The sequence below is a fragment of the Bos indicus x Bos taurus genome, chromosome 4, assembly GCF_003369695.1.
Source record: "Bos indicus x Bos taurus breed Angus x Brahman F1 hybrid chromosome 4, Bos_hybrid_MaternalHap_v2.0, whole genome shotgun sequence".
Taxonomy (NCBI): Eukaryota; Metazoa; Chordata; class Mammalia; order Artiodactyla; family Bovidae; genus Bos; species Bos indicus x Bos taurus.
The window spans coordinates 82580022-82605842 of record NC_040079.1 but is presented as its reverse complement, the minus strand read 5'-3'; the positions used below and the strand labels follow the sequence as shown (position 1 = coordinate 82605842).

The 25821-nt window shown below is 38.2% G+C and overlaps 1 protein-coding gene across 1 annotated transcript in view; it reads left to right on the top strand.

Annotated features, from left to right (window-relative positions):
* Positions 1 to 25821, top strand: part of SEMA3E (semaphorin 3E) — a 275421-nt gene that overhangs the window by 150874 nt on the left and 98726 nt on the right. The window contains exons 3-4 of the mRNA XM_027539839.1: positions 9245 to 9304; positions 12510 to 12629. Of these exons, the coding sequence (XP_027395640.1) occupies positions 9245 to 9304; positions 12510 to 12629 (180 nt within the window). The remainder of the gene's footprint in view (positions 1 to 9244; positions 9305 to 12509; positions 12630 to 25821) is intronic.

Sequence of the window (25821 nt, the reverse complement as noted above, 5' to 3'; positions counted from 1 at the left end):
CTGTTCCATAAAATAATAAATAATGTAAATATCTTAGACGACATAATAGTTAAATAAATACCTAGAACTCACCGACCAACTCAAGAATGACATTATCACCATCCCCACTGCTTGTAGTTGCCTTTCGTTTCCTCCCTCTTTTCCTCCTGTGTCTCCTGCTACCTAGAAGCCATCACTCTGATGGATTTTTTGGTTTATTTATTTATTAATTTTAAATTTTAAAGAATTATTGTATCATAATGAGTGTTTCCCTATTACATTGTATTGTTTAGAGTTACTTGTTTTAAGCTATGTAAAAATGATACACAATTGTTTATTGTAGCCTACTGCTTTTTTGTTTTGTTTTAGTATTAGTTATTAGATTCAATTGTGTTACTTGTGACTGTGCCGCCTTTGTTGTAGGGGTATGAAGATTGAATGAGGAACACAAGTTAGATTTTTAGTTTTTTTCCATATTGTATATTTAAGCAGCATGTTGTTTTTGCATAACTTTTCCATCTTTTAATTTACTGAGGTGTAATTTACAAATACAATTTGTAATTTACAAATACAGTTCCTGCTGATGGTGACTGTAGCCATGAAATTAAAGCAGACTTGCTCCTTGGAAGGAAAGCTATGACAAACCTAGACAGTATATTAAAAAGCAAAGAAAATCCTGGCTTTGCATTTATAGTTGGGCTTCTCTGGTGGCTCAGAGGGTAAAGTGTCTGCCTGCAATGCAGGGGATCTGGGTTCGATCCCTGGGTCAGGAAGATCCCCTGGAGAAGGAAATGGCAACCCACTCCAGTCCTCTTGCCTGGAAAATCCCATGGACAGAGAAGCTTGGTAGACTACAGTCCATGGGATCGACAAAGAGTCGGACATGACTGAGCGACTTCACTTCACTTCACTTGCATTTGTAGTACTCGGCAAATTCCTTAATCCCTTTATTCTTCTGCTTTCTCATTTGTTAAAGGGGACAAATATTAGGGTATTCCCTGAATATTAGGGTATTCACTGAAAAAAATCCGCACGTTAAGTGGACCTTCACAGTTTGAACCCATGTTGTTCAAGAATCAACTATAACAATCAGAACTTGTACTATTATATACACATTAAACTGATTTTTCCTGTGCAATTTTGAAATAGGTAAGAACTTACCATTTACTGGGCTTCCCTGGTATCTCAGAAGGTAAAGAGTCTGCTTGCAATGCAGGTATACCCAGGTTTGATCCCTGGGTCAGAAAGATCCCCTGGAGAAAGCAATGGCTACCTACTCCAGTATTCTTATCTGGGAAATCCCATGGACAGAGGAGCCTGGTGGGCTATAATCTATCGGGTCACAAAGAGTTGGACAGGACTGAGTGACTCCCATTTAATAAATTTACTGTTAGTTTTTTAGATACTGACTTTGCTTTATAAATTAATTCATTCATAGCATTTCCCAGACTATGTAATGATACTTTCACCTGGAAATTCTGTTCCCTTTTATCTATGTCACATTCATAAAAGACCCTTGACCTTCACTCAAAAATGGAAGAGTCAATCCTGGTGGTAACACTATAAAATTTCTACCCTTATTATTCCATTTGTTTTATTTCATGAAAGCCTCCTACCTGCCAGAAAAAAATTTCTTCTGCAGATTACTCTCTTGAAAAGTCTCTAAAATCCACAGACAACACGATACTTAGATTAAACTCTGATTTCATCAGGAACTTCCTAGAAATTTATTTAAACCTTTTTTTTTTTCTTTGAACTTTTGTCTAAAGTCTTTTGGTGCAAAATGTTTTGGACTGAGCTAGAGGAAATCATTATTCAGGTGAAAATATTAAAGTATCTTGAGATTCTGATCATTATGTGACAATAGCAGAACGAGAAGGCAGTGGCACCCCACTCCAGTACTCTTGCCTGGAGAATCCCATGGATGGAGGAGCCTGGTAGGCTGTGGTCCATGGGGTCGCGAAGAGTCTGACATGACTGAGCGACTTTGCTTTCACTTTTCACTTTCACGCATTGGAGAAGGAAATGGCAACCCACTCCAGTGTTCTTGCCTGGAGAATCCCAGGGATGGTGGAGCCTGGTGGGCTGCTGTCTGTGGGGTCACACAGAGTCGGACACGACTGAAGTGACTTAGCAGCAGCAGCAGTATAGATAGAAGACTTGGAAAGAGTAAAACATGAGGAGGATATGGCAACACACTCAGTTCTTGCCTGGAGAATCTCATGAACAGAGGAATGTGGTGGGCTGCAGTCCATGGCATCACAAAGAGTCAGACATAACTGAAGCGACTGAGCATTTTATAAGACAATTAATTGAGTTATTAATTGCCTTGAACAGTGCCAGAAAATATGTAGTGTTATCCAAATATTTGCTATCATGGTTATTATCTAAATAAAACACAGAATTAGCACATGATTCTTGTGTGCTTCCATTTCTAAGTGAGGTATAAGAGTCCTACATATTAAAGACTATTCAACTAAGTTCTACAAATAGTCATGGAAATATGAATTACGCAGAAATGAATAAAACAGTCCCTACCCTAAAATATTTCTAGTGCAATGGAGAAGATACATACACATCTGTCATAGATAGCACAATTTGAAGAGAACTATAATAAAGGCCCAAATAAAATACTAAGAAAATATGCATAAACTGAGAGTTGGGGTTTCCTGGAGGAGATATAATTTAAAAGTGGACTTTGAATAGTAGTTGGAATTTTGATTCACACAGTTTGGTAGTGAGGAGAGGGAAGAAGCTGAGAAATTTTAGAGCAATTTGAAATAATGATTTGGCTGAAGTAGATAGGTGAGGTGTGGGCATGTGGGTGGGAACCGGGGAGAGTGATAGTTAAGGAAGGAAATATGGTTTAGACCAGATCCTGAAGAACATTGACTGCTGAGCTGTTGAAACTTAAGCAATGCAGGAGCCAGTGGGAGAGTCTGAGTATTACGTTATGTCTCAGTATAACATAATGAGAATGATAGTTTAGGGTGATTGCTTTAGCAGCAGCATGTTGGGTAAATGGTAAAAAGAGGAAAATAAGGCCATGAGGCCAGTAAGTAACAATTAGAACTTAAAACCAAGTTCATTTGTCTAAGAAGCCTAAGCTATTTGTACTACACCATAGAATTGAGAACCAGAATGCTACTTTAGTGTGAACTGCGTCTCCCAAATTGGTCTTCGGCTTACCATTCAGATCAGATCAGATCAGATCAGTCACTCAGTCGTGTCTGACTCTTTGCGACCCCATTAATCGAAGCACGCCAGGCCTCCCTGTCCATTACCAACTCCCGGAGTTCACCCAGACTCACGTCCATTGAGTCAGTGATGCCATCCAGCCATCTCATTCTCTGTCGTCCCCTTCTCCTCTTGCCCCCAATCCCTCCCAGCATCAGAGTCTTTTCCAATGAGTCAACTCTTCGCATGAGGTGGCCAAAGTACTGGAGTTTCCGCTTTAGCATCATTCCTTCCAAAGAAATCCCAGGGCTGATCTCCTTCAGAATGGACTGGTTGGATCTCCTTGCAGTCCAAGGGACTCTCAAGAGTCTTCTCGAACACCACAGTTCAAAAGCATCAATTCTTCAGTGCTCAGCCTTCTTCACAGTCCAACTCTCACATCCATACATGACCACAGGAAAAACCATAGCCTTGACTAGATGGACCTTTGTTGGCCTTTTGTTGTCAGGGGTTTCTTTCCTCTTGGTTCTTACTGCCTTTGCATCACTAGTGTTTCCTTTGCTGCGAAGTCGCTTCAGTCGTGTCCGACTCTGTGTGACCCCATAGACGGCAGCCCACCAGGCTCCCCCGTCCCTGGGATTCTCCAGGCAAGACCACTGGACTGCGTTGCCATTTCCTTCTCCAATGCATGAAAGTGAAGTCACTCAGTTATGTCCGACTCCTAGCGACCCCATGGACTGCAGCCCACCAGGTTCCTCCGTCCATGGGGTTTTCTAGGCAAGAGTACTGGAGTGGGTTGCCATTGCCTTCTCCAGTGTTTCCTTTAGTGATGGTTAATAGACTAGTGAAACAGTTGTTGGTGACAGAAGCGGAGGAAAACCAATGACAAGATCAAGGAACTGTTTCCCCTTTGTTAATTTATGGTAAAGTTGAGAGTCCAAGGAGGCTCTGGTATTCAAAGACAGCATAGGGACTGGCTTGTCTGTTCTGTTGATATAGCCTCTTGCAATCTGTGCACATTTGAGAATTACCAAGGCTTCCTGAAAAATTCTTGGGGACATAGCAATACTATATAGTTTGACATATAAAATTTTTTTTCATTTCATTTTCTTTTCTTTTTTCATTTCATAAAGAAATCAAAAGTGGAAATGTTGATTTATTTAAGCTGTATTTTATAGCGCTTCATGTGCTGTGCTTAGTTGCTCCTTCGTGTCCCACTCTTTGAGACCCCATGGACTGTAGCCCACCAGGCTCCTCTGTCCATGGGGATTCTCTAGAGAAGAATGGAATGGATTGCCATGCCCTCCTCCAGGGGATCTTCCCAACCCAGGGATTGAACCCAGGTCTCCCGAATTACAGGCAGATTCTTTACCATCTGAGGCACCAGGGAGGACTTCATCGGATATTCCATATTTAGTAATAAATTTTTGCTTTAACTTTTACCGATGGCTTTTCTGTTTCTAAATTTCACCTTTTTTTTCCTTCTAAAATTATTCTTACCACTATTATTTAAAGCTAAAGTTGCACTACTTAATTTGGATATCTATAAATAAAGTTTAGTCACTTCTATTTGTAAAAATATTTATACTTTTCTCACTCAAGTTTATTGAATGAAAGGTGAAAAAAATTCTTCCATTTTAGAACTTCATTTTTTTTAAGTGGGAGAAAGGCATTAGAATATAATTTGCATATAAAATGGCAAATGGTGTTTCACATTAATGATAGCAATTTAGTAGATTTCATCCATTAAAAAGGCCATTTGTTGTTCAGTCACTAAATTATGTCTAATTCTTTGTGACCCCATGGATGGCAGCACACCAGGCTCCTCTATCCTCTGCTAGCTCCCGGAGCTTGCTCAAATTCATGTCCATTGGGTCAGTGATGCTATCTAACCATCTCATGCTCTGCTGCCCCCTTCTCCTTTTGGCTTCAATCTCTCCCAACATCAGAGTTTTACCAGGCCAGAAATGTTTGTGTTATAATAATAGTGTTCTAATTCAAAAGCTTTTGATTATCAACATTTCAAGAACAAATTTTATCTGTAATGCAGAAGATTATAATTCTGGTTATAAAGTATTTGAATAATGACAGTCATTATAACTAATTATAAAAGGATAAACAGTAAGAGGGAAGTGTGACAGGTTAAAACTACCATTTATAAACCATTAAGTCTCTTTTAATGTGTTATATTCAAAACATATTTTCTTGATTTTAATGACCTTTGTAGGACCTTTAATTAAAATATGTGTTGATGGGCACTGGTACTATATATAGATGTAAAATATAGAAATAAAAAACTAAAATATAAACAATATTTTTCATTAGAATAATAGAATTAGGAAGAGAATATTAGACAAAGTTATAATAGTGTCTTAGTCACTTAAATATATTCCAAGGGAGATTTACATTTACTATATCATTTTATTTAATCTTTTTCAATAAAAAAAGGAAATAATGTTTTTTAGACAGTTAAATTATTACTTTTTTGTTCATTTGTTTTTGCTCTCCAAAATCTCTGAGTGTTCTAACATCATGTAACAATAGAATAGTTAAATTCTTAATCCTGGTATAATTAGGAGGTTCAATAGGGAGTCCAGAAAAGAATACTTTGTAATTTAATTTTTATTTTATTTTTCTCATTTGAGCTATACAAGAATAGTAAATGGCCTGTTAAAATGCATTAGAACAACTAAATTATATAGTAGGAATATTGTGATGAAATCATGTGTATTTAACCTTTGCTTTTTGTACCTTTCTTGGTGCAGAGAATTTGGAAATGTCATTACACCCTGTTGTTTAACTGCCTTTAAAAATGCTTTATGCAGAACAGATAGCTTAATTTTATGACTTTTTGTTGATGCTATACTTTGGAGCAGAACCAAAAGGCATCCTAACTGCCAAAACAAATGAAGAAAATCATTTCCCTTACTGTCTTGGCAGAACATCTGTACATAATGGCTTTAAAATAACTTCTGATTTCCAGTGAGATCATTCTCTTGTCTTTTCTCACCTGAGTGGACATTTGAATTCAGTCCTGAGCCTGTTAAATTGTGTTAAAAAAAAACAAACCAAAGGAAACTAAAGTATAAACAACAATAAAAGCAAAACTCAAGTATATTATTCCTTAGGGGAGTTCCGATGTGTTGGACTTCAGTGGTTAAGTGTTCATAACTTAATCTTCTACTTCTTTCCCTTTGTGAACCCAGAGTGATCTGGTTAAGACCATTTTCTCTGCCCTCGGAAATCCTGCCAGTCTTTCACACTCACTAAATTCTGTAGGATTTCCTCCCTGATTAAACTGAAAAGTGCTGCTTGTCTCATTTACTTGACACTGATTGTAGCCTTTTCATGTCAGTGAATCTCTCTCTCAAACTGTATTGTAGGATCCTTTAGTGAATTAACTTTTTGAAGAATGTGATAAAGAAATGTTGACTGACACAAATCTGTCAGTAGCCAATGAATAAGCAGTGATGGCATTAAAGACCCTGTGTCAGGTAGGCATTTTAGGGCTACAGAAGTTAGTCACTGCCTTGCCCTCTGTAACTTACAGCCTAATGAGAGAGCTAAAATTGAATACACATACTGTGAAATCATAGGAAGAAAAAGTAAGAAAAACAATTCAGAGCATTAAAGGAGGGACAAATGCCATCTTGTAAAATATGTAAATTTTTACTTGCCATCATGTAAAAGTTATCTGGGAACATCATTGAAGATGTGCCTGAAGCAATGATTTCATTATTGGCACCCCACTCCAGTACTCTTGCCTGGAAAATCCCATGGACAGAGGAGCCTGGCAGGCTGCAGTCCATGGGGTCGATAAGAGTTGGACATGACTGAGCGACTTCACTTTCTCTTTTCACTTTCATGCATTGGAGAAGGAAATGGCAACCCACTCCAATGTTCTTGCCTGGAGAATCCCAGGGACAGGGGAGCCTGGTGGGCTGCCGTCTATGGGGTCGTACAGAGTTGGACACGACTGAAGTGACTTAGCAGCAGCAGAGCAGTCGTCACGATTGGGTTTGCTGCTAGAAATAACACATTCTGGCAATCCTAGAAGAACCATGTATTGTCTTCACCACCACAGAATATATTATTTTTTGTTTGTGTCAAGAACTGTGAATTTTACTTTGCTTTTAGACAAGTCAACCTGTCATAGTTTCATTGATGCTGGCAAAAGACAGGAGGCACCTGGCCTAGAGACAGAGGACTCTGTCACTCCCAGTACCGCAGACTGTATGAGCCTCATGTTTCCATCAGTTGTCTTTTCCTCCTCAAGTCCCACAGAGCCAAGCAGCCTAAGGAGATGTTGTACACACAGTGAATATATCTTGCACCCAATTTACCAACTTCCAGCTCAAAATACTCTCAGCCTTAAAAGGAGTCTTCTAGCAAACCTGTCCAGCCTTTGCCCAGAGGGAGACATTATCTTTATTATCCTGATCAAGAAAAAAATCTATTTGCCCTGGAGGGAGGATCTATCTCTATCTTCCAAGGCTGTTTGAAAAGATAGCTGAAAACAAAATTAGTCAACAAAATATAGGAATCCTCTAGAGAATTGCCACCCACCCAAAACAATGTGTTCAAATAGTCCCAGAAATAATCCACATAAAACCAATGATTGAGGAGAATGAGGTAGTAAATTGAGGTTATTCTCTTGTCTGTTTCAACATTGAAAAGCTGAACTTTGGTATTTTTCCCAAAGAATTGGTTATCAAACACTTTGAAATTGTAGAAATATAGTTTAAATAAGTCTCATTTTATATAATGATGAAAAGTAAATAAAAAGGGGTGTAAATATTATAAGAAGAAAAGCCTTGCTTCTTGTAAATTAAAGATCTTAAGAATGTTAATCATTATGATTGACGGGTGAGATATTCTCTGATTTACTCATATTAATAAGAAAATTATCTTTCCAGTGATGAGTAATCCTAAAATTAATTTGTATTTTGAGCTTGTGTTTACACATGTACACACATACATTCTAGCATATCCTTTTGAATGATTTATGCATCCATAGTAAAACTATAATTCCAAAACCAAATTGAATCTCAAATTAGAATTTATTTTAGAAGTCATCTGAGAAAACCTATCATTCAGTGTCTGAATTTTTTCCAAAAAAGATCAATAAAGTTTATAAATTCAACAGTTTCACTTCCAGCATCCTTATTCTGTAATGGTGTTAAGGACCCTCTTCAGGCTGATGCAAGGCTGCAATTGAACCTGACTTTGTTGTTACGTTAATGTGATATTGTTCCTGAAGCATATATGCTCCATCGACAGGTCTATGATATAATGAAGAGCACTGATTCTAGGCTTTTCTATGTGTGCTTTTGGCTTTTAACTGGCTTTCTTTGGTATCACTACTTGTTCTTTGTCTTTCTTTTTTATGTTGCAACATAACCAAAAGTGCTCATGTGTTTCTGTTTGTTGTTGTTCAGTCACTAAGTTGTGTCCAACTCTTTGCGACCCCATGGACTGCAGCACGCCAGGCCTCCCTGTCCTTCATTATCTCTTGGGGTTTGCTCAAATTCATGTCCATTGTGTTGGTGATGCCATCTAAACTTGTCATCTTCCACCCGCCCCCCTTCTCCTCCTGCCCTCAGTCTTTCCCAGCTTCAGGGTTTTTTTCAATGAGTCAGCTCTTTGCATCAGGTGGCCAAAGTATTTAAAAGTTTATATACTGCACTGTGAAAGCAAATGACCACATGATGCTGAATATTGTTCGTAAGAAACTTAGGGGGCCTGATACAGTAATACCAATACCAAGGTAATGTTGTATTCCTATAGTTGAAACCATGTAGTATTACCTCTTATGATAATAAATTTAATCATAACAAGATCATCATAATTCAATGCTCTTGTCACCACTTTTATAAGTCCCCAATATCTCTCATGTATTAAGGCCTATTTGGCTCCATAATATCTGAGTTAAGTGATAAACCTCTTGATCTTCTCAAAGAAAGAAATAGAAGCAAAAAAAAAAAAAAATAAAATATAAAGTATTGACTTACAGAAAAAATGAAATGGGTGTTCAGTGTAGTTTATTTTTATATGTGTTTGCATAATAGTGCATTATGTTTTATTTCAGATACACTGGCCAAGTACAGCACTAAAAACAGAAGAATGCATAATGAAAGGAAATGATGCCGTAAGTATCATTCATTGTAAACTAAACATATCATTAATTGTAGTCCTGGTCAGTGACAAAGGACTGAATCTCTAACCTGTTAATTGTTCCTAAAAAGCATATATACAATTCATGTAAGGAATAAATACATATATCTAGATATATACATATATATTATATATACACACATACAAAAGTTGGAAGAGAAGAGTGAAAAAGCTGGCTTAAAACTCAACATTCAAAAAATGAAGATCATGGCATCTGGTCCCATTACTTCAGGGCAAATAGATGAGGAAAAAAGGGAAACAGTGACAGATTTTATTTTTGCGGGCTCCAGAATCACTATGGATGGTGACTGCAGCCATACAATTAAAAGACACTTGCTCCTTGGAAGAAAAGCTATGACAAACCTAGATAGCATATTAAATACCAGAGACATCACTTTGCCAACAAAGGTTCAACTAGTCAAAGCTATGGTTTTTCCAGTACTCATGTACAGATGTGAGAGTTGGATCATAAAGAAGGCTGAGTGCCAAAGAATTGATGCTTTTGAACTGTGGTGCTGGAGAAGACTCTTGAGATTCCCTTAGACAGCAAAGAGATCCAACCAGTCAATCCTAAAGGAAATCAACCCTGAATATTCATTGGAAGAACTGAGGCTGAAGCTGAAGCTCCAAACTTTGGCCACCTGAAGCAAAGAGGCAACTCAGTGGAAAAAACCCTGATGCTGGGAAAGACTGAGTGCAGGAGGAGAAGGAATGGGACAGAGGATCAGATGGTTGGATGGCATCACCTACTCAATGGACATGAGTTTGAGCAACCTCTGGGAGATAGTGAAAGACAGGGAAGCCTGGAATGTTGCAGTTTTATGGGTTGCAAAGAGATGGACATGACTTTGAGACTGAACAACAAAACACACACACACACACACACACACACACCACACACACACATGGGGCTTCCCAGGTGGCACTAGTGGTGAAAAACCCACCTGCCAATGCAGCAGATATAAGAGACGTGGGTTCAATCCTTGGGTTCAGAAGATCCCCTGGAAGAAGGGCATGGCAAGCCACTCCAATATTCTTCCTGGATAATCCCATAGACAGAGGAGCCCAGTGGGCTACAGTCCATAGAATTACAAACAGTTGGATATGAATGAAGCAACTTAGCACAAACACACACATATACATACACACATATTTGATATATACATGTATATTGTCTATGTGTACATAATTACTTAAAACTTATTTTCATTGTGGAGTTAGTGTAGGGAACCAAGGTGCCATCTAGATCTTGGTTTTATTTTCTCTTATTATATCTTACTATATTTTAATCAATTCAGATTTATACATTCTTATAGTAATATTTATTTCCTATGTATTAGAGAGAAAAATAATTTCAGGTAGCATCTTAAAGATAAACTAAGCACCTTTGTGAGATTTTGTTTCACTTTGATTAGTGAATTAGAAACAAATGAAGAAGTTAAAGGAGAACTTTGGAAGAAGTATGCACATCTTCTTTAGAAAGTTAATTTGTTCTTTTTCTGTAAGAAGAAAAAGCAAAAACATGTGAAAAATTAACACACATTCTACCCACACCTCATTCTTTTGTAGCAACTGGGTAATAGTCAAGGAATGAGTCTTCCTTGCTTCCTCAGTCTGTGGCGTGTTGCTGACTAACTGAACACATTCAGAGGCTGTGTCAGTCTGAACCCAGCAGAGCCAGAATATGGTCTCATTGACCCCTCAGGATGCACCCATTTCAGGAGATGAGAAGCATGTGCTTACAGCAAGATGAAAATAGAATGTTAGATTTTCCTAACTATATGGGTCATCCATAGACTAGGATGCTATGTTAATGGGAAATTAAAGAAATAAATCTTAGTACCCCAAATAATCTGTTCATTAGTGCATTACTTGTTCTTCCCAAGGGAATGCTATAATCTCAGTCATGTATGGTATGATGGTTCTGTTGGCTTTTTTCATCCCAATACTGTTACATGAGAGACTTTAAAAATCAAAATCTGTCTTTATAAAATATTTTTTACTGACTATTGCATCTACTAATGTCAAGGTAATATTTAGCAATAAAAGGGTTTGGTATTTCTCTCATAATTTAAATGCACTGCTGCTGCTGCTAAGTCGCTTCAGTCGTGTCCGACTCTGTGCAACCCCAGAGACGGCAGCCCACCAGGCCCCTCTGTCCCTGGGATTAATTTGTCAACAAGCTATTCGCCAAAATTTAGTTAAGTTGGTTTGAAATAGTTTTAGAACATTTTTTCATTTAGCATACTTACCTAGTGATTGATCTATTAAAACTTTGTTGAGTGTGGGCTGTGTATTAGGTACTGAGTTTGATTAACTGTGGACTATATCGATGTGCAAAACTGAGATTCTGTTTTCTGATAAGCTTACAGTTGAATCCCATTTTAGACAAACTAGAGATCTGAGGCCAAATGTGACCTGCCATAAATGAAGTTTTCTTGGAACATATCCATATCCATTTATTTTCCTGTTGACAATGGCTGCTTTTATGCTATAGCTGCAGAAGTTAAGTAGTTGCAACAGAGACCAGATGGCCCATCAAACTAAATATATTTACTCTCCGGTTCTTTATAGAAAAAGTTTGCTGATCCCAGGACTGTAATCTTACAGTAATAGGTATAAAATGTTACTTTTACCAGTTAGTTTCCATCTGTTTATTTGAAAATTCTCTGAAAGTCCTTTATATGAATCTATGAGTTTGAAAATACAGGACTTAACTTTCCAAACATCAGAACTCTTTGTGCCCTGAAGTCTGCATATGTTTCCTTGAGGGTAATGAAACTACTTCTACTGATTGGTCTTCCGACTTAATGTTGATTTATATGTACTTTAAAAAATAACAGTCTTGATAATAATTTAATTGCCTAGTGAAACATTGCCTTGGAAATCTACACCTGAAAACACTTCTGACCAGTGCTTTTTTTAAAAAAATACTCAATTGTGTACTCGAATACCTCATAATGATGCACTCCCATTATTGATTGTAATGATACCTCGCTATATCCGTCTCCCTGACTCTTCTGCTGGTCGTTGCCCTCTTTTCATCTGCCCCCTTTGCCTTCCCTAACCAAGGGAGGCTTATACATGAGATGTCTAGGGTTAGGAAAAACGACAGTCAAAACAGAAGCAAAACATTTTTATTACACTAACCGATTCCTTCTTTTTCTCCCGGTTTTTAGAGTGAATGTGCAAATTATGTTCGGGTTTTGCATCACTATAACAGAACACATCTACTGACCTGCGGGACAGGAGCGTTTGACCCACTCTGTGCCTTCATCAGAGTTGGATACCATTTGGAGGTATGACAGTTTCATTCATTGCTCTGAATGAATTATCAAAAGTAATGCTTAAAATAACTTTGTTTTAAAAGAAAGGTTATGGCATTTCTTTGGATAAAAGAGAAGAGCATTTGTGATATTCTGAATTAATTTGCTTGAGTGAGAGGCAAAGATTTCTTGTCAGTTACGAAATCTGTGAACCAGTTAATTCTTTATGCATTCCTTCACTGAAGAATTTCATTTACTTAATTTGTCCACTTAAAAATATTTCTTAATATCAAACTGTGTTCTCTATTGTGTTCTTATATGATTTGTATTGGTATAAGCACCAGAGTAGAATGAATGTGTGTATATATATATATATATATATATATATATATACACACACACACGTGTATGTGTAAATAAATTTATATAAACAAAATTGCTACATACAGTATCTTTTAAAAGACATGCACAGGCTTGTTGATCCTATAATAACTCCTTTTCTTGGCCAGGTGAGGTGGGGAGGTGGAGGTGAGGTGGGGAACAGATTGCAAACTGACTTGAGATAAATGATAGTTGATAAGAGCTATCCATGTCTTCCCCAAGACCCCCACCACTAGGTGATATGGTATTATTTAAGCAAATCCCAACTGAATTCTGCTACCTGCATATATAAAGTAGCAGGCTTGATGATCAGTCATATAACCGGTTTCAACAAACTGGGTAAACTACCAACTCTCGTTTATTTAGGCCCATGTCAAGCACTTTAGATCGCAGTTTCACTGAGAAACATGCTAAACGATGTTCTGATGTCAGGATCTGTTACCTTTCCTTGTAATCAGAAGACAGAATCCTACATCAAGATGGGACACAGATAAAACAGAGCTATGGATGATCTATAGTTAAGCAGCTAGACTCTCTCTCTCTTTTCTTAAAAATTCTAATTCTTTTACAGTGTTAGGCCAATCTCTGCTGTATGGCACAGTGACTCAGTTATACACATATAGACACCCCCTTTTTTAAAATACTCTTTTCCATATGATTTATCACAGGATATTGAATATAGTTCCCTGTGCCATACAGTAGGACCTTGTTTATCCATTCTATATGTAATAATTTACATCTGCTAACCCCTTGACTCTTGTATATTTATGAAAAGGCAGCAGTGACTGTAAAGTATTTTCAGCTACCACGTATGAAGAACAACATTCATTTCACTGGTATTCCTGAAAAATTATTTCTGATATTCCTGATACTAGTTAACACTCATGTGTACACATAATTAGCAGTATCTGAAGTGCTAACTCTTAAGTGCCTCTAGAAAGTACCCCTGATTGGGGCACTTCAGCTGGTAAGCATCCTTCTAGGCAGGATTTTTGATTAACATATTTTAAATGTTAAGAAACCACCTCTAGTTGTAGATTAAAGTTAAATAGCATACACAAACACATCACAGTGTATTTACTAAATTATTTTAGAGTAACAATGCAAGTGATAAAAGGGAGAACTTCGGCAGAGATATAGAAGGCAAGGAGGCTAGTGCAAAGTCAGAATATTTATATATATACAAATATACCAAGTATACATATGTATATACATATGCATATGTATATATATGTATCAGATCAGATCAGATCAGATCAGTCACTCAGTCATGTCCGACTCCCTGTGACCCCATGAATCGCAGCACGCTAGGCCTCCCTGTCCATCACCAACTCCCGGAGTTCACTCAGACTCACGTCCATTGAGTCAGTGATGCCATCCAGCCATCTCATCCTCTGTCGTCCCCTTCTCCTCCTGCTCCCAATCCCTCCCAGCATCGGAGTCTTTTCCAATGAGTTAACTCTTCACATGAGGTGGCTAAAGTACTAGAGTTTCAGCTCTACCATCATTCCTTCCAAAGAAAACCCAGGGCTGATCTCCTTCAAAATGGACTGGTTGGATCTCCTTGCAGTCCAAGGGACTCTCAAGAGTCTTCTCCAACACCACAGTTCAAAAGCATCAATTCTTCGGTGCTCAGCCTTCTTCACAGTCCAACTCTCACATCCATACATGACCACAGGAAAAACCATAGCCTTGACTAGACGAACCTTTGTTGGCAAAGTAATGTCTCTGCTTTTGAATATGCTGTCTAGGTTGGTCATAACTTTCCTTCCAAGGAGTAAGCATCTTTTAATTTCATGGCTGCAGTCACCATCTGCAGTGATTTTGGAGCCCAGAAAAATAAAGTCTGACACTGTTTCCACTGTTTCCCCATCTATTTCCCATGAAGTGGTGGGACCGGATGCCATGATCTTCGTTTTCTGAATGTTGAGCTTTAAGCCAACTTTTTCACTCTCTACTTTCACTTTCATCAAGAGGCTTTTGAGTTCCTCTTCACTTTCTGCCATGTGTTTCTGTGTATACTTATGTGTGTATATATATATATATATATATATATATATACACACACACACATATATATATATACATATATATTCAGAAACACATAAGTATACATATATACAGTTCAGAATGTAGACAATTTGTGGTGCAGATCTATTGGAAAGAAATCCTCTCAGTTTTCATTGATCTGAAAATGACTTTATTTCATCTTTATTTCTGGAAGATATTTTCCGTGAGTATAGAATTTTGGGTTAACAGTATTTCTTTTGTTTGTTTCTTTAAGCATCTCAAAAATGCCTCATTGTCACCTAATCTCTTTCTGATGTAAGTTCAGCTTTCATTCATATTGATATTACCCTGTTTGTGATTGCTTTATCTTTCAACAGTTTCTCTTTATCTTTGGTTTTCAGTAGTTTTTCTATACTGTGCCTATGTGTGTGGTGGTGATAGTGGAGAAATGGGTATTTTTATTTCTTGGGATACTTGATAAAAAATTGATATTTTTATTTCTTGGGATACTAAGGTGTTTTTGGATACAGAGTTTATATTTTACACCAAATTTTTGGCCATCATTTTTCCAAATAATACCTCTTCCTCATTCCTTCACTCTTCTTCGGGGACTTATGGAAAGATGAATATAAATAGATAGAGATAGATAGATTGACTTTGGGGCCTTCTCCCATAGATTGCTGAGATTCTGTTCATTCTTAATCTTTTTTCCCTCTGTTTTTAAAAGTGGATGAATACTTTACATTTATTTTCAAGTTTCAACCCTTTCTTCCAGCATCACCAGTATGCTCTTAAGACCACCCCGTTAATCATCCATATATAGTGTACTTTTCAGTTCTAGAACTTCCATTTTATATATTTTCCACTTCTGGACTGAGTGCTCCCCCACATATTTTTATTTTTTTATGACTCTTTCTTTTAAACTTCTTAACATATTTTAACAGCAGTTTTCAAATCCCTGTGTGCTAATTTTAACATCTGAGTTACTTTAGGTGAGTTTGAATTGACTTATTTGAAAAGATTCTGATCCTAGGAAAGATTGAGGGCAGGAGGAGAAGGGGATGACAGAGGATGAGATGGCTGGATGGCGTCACCGACTCAATGGACATGAGTTTGGGTAGGCTCTGGGAGTTGGTGATGAACAAGGAAGCCTGGCATGCTGCAGTTAATCGAGTCACAAAGAGTCAGACACAATTGAGCGACTGAACTGAACTGAACTGAACTGCATTGACTGGTTTTTCTCTTGACTGTGAATCATGTTTTCTTTTTTTTGCACGTATAGTAATTTTTATTTTGCACTGTACATTATAAAATAGATTGTATACTTTAATTCTTGATTCTGAATTCTGTTTCCTTTGAAGATTTCTGTTCTAGCAGTTTACTTGGCTGGATTCCCTTTCAAAACTGCTTTGAAGTCATCGACAACCACACTTTGCTTTCAAGTTTCTAACCACTGCTTTCATGGTCTGCTTCCATATGCAGTTCAGGTGGCAGCTAAGGACTTGGGACAGAGTATATTCATATATTTCAGGGCACCTCCTTCAGTTTCTGGATATACCTTCCTACCTTTAAGTTGATCCGATACCTTAAATCTCTGTCCTGTGTCTTTCCAAACTAGAAGGTCTCCAGCTTTCTGCTTGAGTTCTATCCATTCCTTCCCACATTAATCAGGAGATTTTCTTGAATGAAAAACTCTCATCTTTGTCTGCTCTTAACTGATTTCCATTGCCTTCAAATAATTGTTTTTTTTTTTTTTTTACTTACTTATCAACATTATTTGTGGAAATTAGTTCAATACAAACTGTGTCATTAGTAGAAGTGAAACTCCATGTAATTCACCTTCATATACATAATGTTGAATATTTTTCTCATATAATTATCTAAATACTAGGTCTGATTAAAAACATATTTTGAAAAAAAATATGTATGTTCCAAAAAGGAATATGTGGCAGATGATAATAAGGACAGTGAGACCCTATTTGGAGGCTTGATAAAATAGTTTATCAAAACTCTATTTGGAGGCTTGATAAAATTTCATATAAGGGAGTGAAAATTACAAATTGTTATAGGCAAGAAAAATGTTTTAAAAACACAAAGATAGCACATAGGGAATAGGTTCATAGACATTAGTTCAGTTGGTTGGGAAACAACAGAAGATAAAGCTGGGGCAAATTGGTGGAGGATTTTAATGCTAGACAGTGGCATTCTGTAGTTATTTCTAGAAACAGCATAGAGACGGCGAGCAGTTTGAGCAGAGTGTTTGATTGACATGTCATTAGTAATATTTAGGATTGATTCAAGTGGAACAGGATGAAAGGCAGAGAGAAATTAAAGGGAACTGCTATAAGAGTCTTCGTGAGAGATCACGAGGATATTTGAGTGTTGTCACAATAGCTAAGGAGAGGAAGTGTGGGGCTGATGTGAGAAGACACTCAGCAGGAGTTTATATAACTTAACATTTTATCAGATGTTGCTGACAAAAAGGAATCAGAGAGCAATTCCAATTTTATTTCTTGATGATTGGGAAGAAAAACAAAGTCAAATAGCAAGAGAGAATTAAGAAGCCAGAAAACATAAAAAAATAGTCAATGTTTCTCAATTATAACTATTTTATTTCCATGTATAGTTATTTAAAATATTGATCCTGGAGCTAGGATAGCATGTTGTCAGAATAGGTTGAGTTGTTGAACCCTAGGAAGTTAAGGATCCCTGAAGGATTTTCTTCTTTGTCTCTCTCCCCTATTCTCTTATTTTCTTCTCTCACCTCCCTTCTCTGCAGTCCACTTTATCCAGGTATTTTACTTGGAAAATAGCATTTTTTATATGACAGAATGTTTAGGGAATATTAATAAGCAGACTGAGCAGAGCAGTGTAAGGCAAATTAGTTTAGTGCAATTAAAATCATTTGTAAAAGGAACAAAATAATAGACAACATCATCAGTACTACAGAGGGTGGTTTTGGTAAAGGGATGAGTAATTAGAATGTAGATGAAGAAGTGACTGAATAGTGATAAAATAAAGGCAGTATTATTGCCAATTTAATCCAGAAATAGAATTGTTAAGGAAAAGAAATATGGAGAAGGATATAAAATTGGAATGTTGGTCAGACATAGAGATCAGACTTGTGGTTGCTGGATTGGGTTGGGGACAGAGGGAAGGATTGGGATTTAGAATTAGCAGTTGTGAACTATTATTTATAGAATGGATAAACAAGGTCCTGCTGTATAGCAGAGGGAACTATATTTAATGTCGTGTGACAAACCACAATGAAAAGGGTTTATTGTATAGCAAATTGAATCACAACATTGTAAATCATCTGTACTTCAATACAATTAAAAACAACAACACAAAGTGGAATGTTGAAAGAAGGGTTTTCTTAGGATAGAAGACAAGGAAACTTATTTATTAAACAGAGGATATGATCATTTTCCTTCTTGGAGATAAGAAGGGTTGGATAAGGAGCAAGTTTGAAAGGAGAGGTACTGTCTGCTAATCATTGAGAGAGCTCAATAACAGTTGGATATAAAGGGCTCTATTAGCCTTTGTCCTGCTTCATTCCGTACTCCAAGGCCAAATTTGCCTGTTACTCCAGGTGTTTCTTGACTTCCTACTTTTGCATTCCAGTCCCCTATAATGAAAAGGACATCTTTTGGGGGTATTAATTCTAGAAGGTTTTGTAGGTCTTCATAGAACCATTCAACTTCAGCTTCTTCAGCATTACTGGTTGGGGCATAGACTTGGATTACCGTGATATTGAATGGTTTGCCTCAGAAACGAACAGAGATCATTTTGTTGTTCTAGAGACTGCATCCAAGTACTGCGTTTCAGACTGTTTTGGTGACTATGATGGCTACTTCATTTCTTCTAGGGTATTGCCCACAGTAATAGATATAATGGTCATCTGAGTTAAATTCACACATTCCAGTCCATTTTAGTTTGCTGATTCCTAAAATGTTGATATTCATTCTTGCCATCCCCTGTTTGATCACTTCCAATTTGTCTTGATTCATGGACCAAACATTCCAGGTTCCTATCCAATATTGCTCTTTACAGCATCAGACCTTGCTTCCACTACCAGTCACATCCACAACTGGGTGGTATTTTTGCTTTGGTTCCATCTCTTCATTCTTTCTGGAGTTATTTCTCCACTTATCTCCAGCAGCATATTGGGCACCTACTGACCTGGGGAGTTCATCTTTCAGTGTCCTATCATTTTGCTATTCATACTGTTCATGGGGCTCTCAAGGCAGGAATACTGAAGTGGTTTGCCATACCCTTCTCCAGTGGAGCACATTTTGTCAGAACTCTCCACCATGACCCCTCCGTCTTGGGTGGCCCTACACAACATGGCTCATAGTTTCATTGAGTTAGACAAGGCTGTGGTCCATGTGATTAGACTGGTTACTTTTCTGTGATGGTGGTTTTCAGTCTGTCTGCCCTTTGATGGAGAAGGATAAGAGGCTTATGGAAACTTCCTGATGGGAGAGACTGACTGAGGGGGATACTGGGTCTTGTTGTGTTGGGTAGGGCCATGCTCAGTAAATCTTTAATCAAATTTCAATTGATGGGTGGAGCTGTGTACCCTCCCTGCTATTTACCTGGGAGAAAAACTATGGTGGAGGTAATGAAGATAATCGTGACCTCCCTCAAAAGAACCCAGTCATGTACTGCCACAGTCTGTGCCCCCAGCAGGCCACCACCGACCCACGCATTTGCTGGAGACTTCTGGACACCCACCGGCAAGTCTCCTGTGTGGTCACTGTTCCTTTCTCCTGGGTCCTGGTGCCAAACGTTCTGTTGTGCCCTCCAAGAGTCTATTTCCCAGTCCTATGTAAGTTCTAGCAGCTCCATAGTGGAGTAAATGGCAACCTTCTCCAAGAGGACTTATGCCATACCCACACCCAGAGCCCCTGTCCCTGCAGCAGACCACTGCCAGCCTGTACCTCCACAGGAGACACTCCGACACAGTTCTGTCTCAGTCTCTGTGGGGTCCCTGGGTTCTGGTGCACACAAAGTTTGTTTGAGACCCCTGAGCTTATTAAAAAGCAGAGACATTACTTTGCCAACAAAGGTCCATCTAGTCAAAGCTATGGTTTTTCCAGTAGTCATGTGTAGATGTGAGAGTTGGACTATAAAGAAAGCTGAGCACTGAAGAACTGATGCTTTTCAACTGTGGTGTTGTAGAGAGTCCCTTGGACTGCAAGGAGATCCAGCCAGTCCATCCTAAAGAAAATCAGTCCTGAATGTTCATTGAAAGGACTGATATTGAAGCTGAAACTCCAATACTTTGGCCACCTCATGCGAAGAGCTGACTCATTTGAAAAGCCCCTGATGGTGGGAAAAATTGAAGGCAGGAAGAGAAGGGGACAACAATGGATGAAATGGTTGGATGGCATCACTGACTCAATGGACGTGAGTTTGAGTGAACTCTGGGAATTGGTGATGGACAGGGAGGCCCGGCATGCTGCGGTTCATGGGGTCGCAAAGAGTCGGACACGACTGAGCGACTGAACTGAACTGAACTGATAAAGGGCTATTTTTCAAGAGAGAAACCGAGCTAGAAATGCAGAGTTGAGGATTAACAGCCTATATATGTGTGAAAGCTGAGCTCTTTAGGTATGATGTCATTGGTTAGGAAGAGAATTTGAGTAAAAAGAGAAAATAACTGAATATTATGCCCAGAAACATCAATATTTGAAAGACTAGTGAAGGAAGAAAAACAAAGGAATCTATTTGAGAAGTTGACTAGGAAGGTTAGGAGGAAAATAGGAGAGTGAGATAATGCAAAAATGAGGAAGTCACCATTTTTTGAAGTCTCAAAGAGTCAGTGTCATTGTATCTAGAAAGTCTTTGGAGACATTTATGAAAGGAATTTCAATAAAATTTGGATGAAAATTGTGGTTTTCTGGCATAAAGAGTAGAAACCAACTTTCTCTTGAATTACATTTATCTTTTTTCATTTCAGTATTTTTATTTTTTTTTTTACTGAAGTATCATATAAACTTAAGAAGTACACAGAATGTGAATGTATTGCTAGATCATTTTCACAAATTGAATGCCCCTGTGTAATGGACATCAAAATCAAATAATTTCTTTTTATTTATAAATTTTATTTTCATTTTTTTTCTTTCCTCATGAATTCTTGGTTTTGTTTTTTTTTTTCGCTTATGCCTCTTCTAGTTTAGTCTTCATTTCAGAGTCCTTCCTGAATTCTTTCACTTCATTTTTTATTTTTTCTAATTTTGATTTATGTTTTCTTTTATTTCTTGTGTCTTTCCTTAATTTATTTCAGGGTGTATTGAAATACTATGTTTGATTCTCATATCTATTTTGTGGTGTGCCTTTTTAACAAGCTTTCTATGATAATGCTTTTCTGTTTCTTATTCTTTTATAGTAAAATACTGGATTCAGGTGGGATCTTTTTTTAGTGCTCATTTTTATATAAAATTAGTTTTCCTGAATTTTTAAAGAGAAAATATGTACCAGAATAGATGTATGTCTAGCCTCACCTTTTAGAACTCACCATTCTGTTTTGTCAAATGTTCAAAAATATGGAGATAGATACAGAATATCGATGTGAACATGGATATAGATACAGATATTCTTCTGGGTGTTCTCTCTTCCTCTTTTGTGTGAATATTGCTTTCTCTTCACCTTCTTTATCACTTTCTTGGACAAATTACATTCTACTCTTAGCAGTTTCTACTTGGAAAGGAAGTGGGCTGCTTAATTTTGAGGATTCAAGGTCTATTCTTCCCACAGGCCCCTTGAAATCACCCACAGATGTAATCAGCAAGAATTCCTCCCAGGTTCAGCTGCCATTCTGAAACAATGCTACACTACACTACTTACTGGAGACACGAGAGGTCTTATCACATTTGACAAAACCTGATTGCTTCTCTCTGCTTCCTCCTGGAAGATATTAACACCCTGTGTGTCTTAAGCTGGCGATAGTTCATCCACACCTGCTGGTAACTTGGGAGCTCGTGAAGATGTCTTCATAGTCACTTTGCTGTAGGTGTTGTTTTGGCATTTCTGCTTGATCCATCTGTTTTCCTGGGAGAATTTACAGAGAATAAAACGTATGCCTCTGCTGCTATCCTCTCAAAAATCTAGTGATACTGAGTTCAGTCTCTTACTGCTTGCTGCATGATGGGCCAATAAATGGAGAGACAAGTTGTTGAGGCAAAGAATAGTGACTTTATTTGGAAAACCAGCAAACCAAGAAGATAGTGAACTAGTGTCCCGAGGAACCATCTTACCCAAGTTAGATCTGGGCTTCTTTTATCCTAAAAGGGAAGGGGTGTAACTGGTTGTCACAAACTTCCTGGTGCTGGAATCTTTTGTTGTTGCAGCTATCCATGTAGGTCTGGTCACATGTTCCTATAAACCTCCAATAAAGCAAATGCATTCTCTGTCCTGCAACTTTTTCTCTCTATATGAATGGACTCTTAAAGGTCAGAACCCTGAGAGTACAGAGTAGGCTGTCCTATGTATTTCAAGCGATAGGAAACATTCTTTTACAAAAAGTGCAGAGCTAGCGTGGCTAAGCACAAGCAACAGAGCACAAAGCTTAGAATTAAAGGAATAGATCCAATATGGAGTTAGGTTTGTTTTTCCCTGTTGACACTAAGAGCACCTTTCAAATAGTAAATGCTATACAAATATAAAATACTATAGGTTTTTATCTACCTCTAATTTTATTCACCTTTCAAAGAAAATGGAAATTATGGGTTGAATATAGAGGTTCAGACAAAAAAATCCCAGAGGTTCAGCTATAATATATAGGTTTCTAGAGAACTGGCAAAAGCCTTGAACTGAGGCAGAATGGAGATTGTTTTTGTTACTTAACAGACTACGTTTCTCTTAGAACACAGTGACTTTATCACAGTGATATTTGCGTTCTACTATTCGTATTAGTTTTCTGTGTTGCAAAACACATTACCAAAAGTTGGGCAGCTTCAAACAGCACACATTTATTATCTCACAGATTCTGTGGGGCAGGAGGAGGCCAGGCATTGCTTAACTAGCTTCCCTGCTCATGACTCTGAATACTGACATCAAGGTGTTGCCTGGCTGCCTCGTTCTGGCCCTCAGGATCATTTCCCATGTGCTTGTGGTTGACAGAATTCAGTTCCTTGCAGTTGTAGGACTTCAGTTTCCATTTTCTTGATGGCTGTCACTCAGAGGCTGCTCTCAGTTCCTAAAGGCCCACCAGCAGTTCTTTGCCACGTGACCCTGTCAAATCATGGCAATGTACTCCTTTGAAGGCAGCAGGATAATCTTCTGTCCAGTTTACTAAGAGCCAGTTATATAATATAACCTAATCATGAGAATTACTATACCATCACCTTATAAAATACCATAATCTAGAGAGGGCTTTTCCACCATGTTTGCAGTTCTTGCCCATACCCAGGGTGTGGTAGTTATACTGAACATCCAACGGTAAGAGGAAGTGGGAATGTTAGACACCATTAGTATTCTCTCTACCGTACTCTCCCTTTCATATCTTCATACAAAATGAAGATTGTATCAGTGCAAATGTGTTCAGTTCAGTTCAGTTGCTCAGTTGTGACTCTTTGCGACCCCATGGACTACAGCATGCAAGCTTCCCTGTCCATCCCCAACTCCCAGAGCTTGCTCAAACTCATGCCCATCAAGTTGGTGACACCATGCAACCATCTCATCCTCTGTTGTCCCCTTTTCCTCATGCCTTCAATCTTTCCCAGCACCAGGGTCTTTTCCAGTGAGTGAGTTCTTCACATCAGGTGGCCAAAGTATTGGAGTTTCAACTTCAGCATCAGTCTTTCCAGTGAATATTCAGTGCTTTAAGAGGATGTGTCTTGGTAGTCAAGGGAAACGCACATAGCAAAAGGTGAGAAATAGTCATTTTTTCCCTGAACCTTGTCCATGACAAGACCCTCCTCTTAAAAGAAACTTCTTTTCCTCCTTGTAAGAATTATAAGGTCCAAGGAATGAATATGTGGGCCACCTCCAGATTGTTGCCTGCCCAAACATGGGAAAATTTGATTGTCCTCAGGGCTTTAGCATTTGAACAAGAATTGCTGTATATTTCATTGTTGTTGTTCAGTCACTAAATAGTGTCTGATTTTTTGCAACCCCATGGGCTGCAGCATGCCAGGCTTCCCTGTCCTTCACCCTCTCCCAGACAGCATTGGACTTTACTTTCATGACCAGACACATCCACAACTGACCCAGCCGCTTAATTCTTTCTAGAGCTATTATTAATTGCCCTCCACTCTTCCGCAGAAGCATATTGGACACCTTCTGGCCAGGGGTTGGGGAGGGAGCTTATTTTCTGGTGTCACATTTTTTTTGCCTTTTCATACATTTCATAGGGTTCTGGTGGCAAGAATACTGGAGTGGTTTGCCATTCCCTCCTCCAGTGGACTGCTTTTTGTCAGAGCTCTTTACTGTGACCCATCTGTTTGGGGTGGCCCTGCATGGCATTCCTCATAGCTTCATTGAGTTACGCAGGCCCCTTTGCCATGACAAGGTTGTGATCCCTGTATTTCATTCAGTTTAGCTCAGTTCATTCACTCAGTTGTGTCCGACTCTTTGCAACCCCATGGACTGCAGCACGCCAGGCCTCCCTGACCATCACCAACTCCTAGAGTTTACTCAAACTCATGTCTGTTGAGTCGCTGATGCCATCATCCAACCATCTTATCCTCTGTCATTCCCTTCTTCTTCTGCCTTCAATCTTCCCCAGCATCAAGGTCTTTACAAATGAGTCAGTTCTTCACATCAGGTGGCGAAAGTATTGGAGTTTAAGCTTCAGGATCAGTCATTCCAATGAATATTCAGGACTGATTTCTCCTTGCAGTCCAAGGGACTCTCAAGAGTCTTCCCCAACACCACAGTTCAAAAGCATCAATTCTTCGGTGCTCAGCTTTTTTTATAGTCCAACTCTCACATCCATACATAACTACTGGAAAAACCATAGCTTTGACTAGATGGACCTTTCTTGGCAAAGTAATGTCTCTACTTTTTAATATGGTGTCCAGGTCGATCATAGCTTTTCTTCCAAGGAGCAAGCGTCTTTTAATTTCATGGCTGCAGTCACCATCTGCAGTGATTTTGGAGCCCAAAAAAATAAAGTCTGTCAGTGTTTCCAGTTTTCCCACCTATTTGCCATGGAGTAATGGGACAAGATGCCATGATCTTCGTCTTCTGAGTATTGAGTTTTAAGCCAACTTTTTCACTCTTCTCTTTCACTTTCATCAAGAGACTCTAGTTCTTTGATTTCTGCCATAAGGGTGAGGTCATCTGCATATCTCAGATTATTGATATTTCTCCTGACAATCTTGATTCTGGCTTGTGCTTCATCCAGTCCAGCATTTCTCATGATGTAGTCTACATATAAGTTAAATAAACAGGGTGACAATATACAGCCTTAATGTACTCCTTTTCCTATTTGGAACCAGTCTGTTGTTCCATATCCATTTCTAACTGTTGCTTCCTGACCTCTATACAGATTTCTCAAGAGGCAGGTCGGGTGGTCTGGTATTCCTATCTCTTTCAGAATTTTTCAGAGTTTGTTGTGGTCCACACAGTCAAAGGATTTGGCATAGTCAATAAAGCAGAAGTAGATATTTTTCTGAAACTCTCTTGCTCATATTTCATTAGAATAGCATAAATTTTCTCAGTGTATTTTTATTTTAAGTTTATTATATCAGTTTTTAAATTTGCAGACTAGAGTCATTATGCAAATGTGTTTGGCACCAAGGTGATAATGTGCTTTTTGATTTTCAGTATATGGTTTTGACACACGTTTCATCTAGTGCAGAAAGTAGCAGCTCAGCTATTCAAA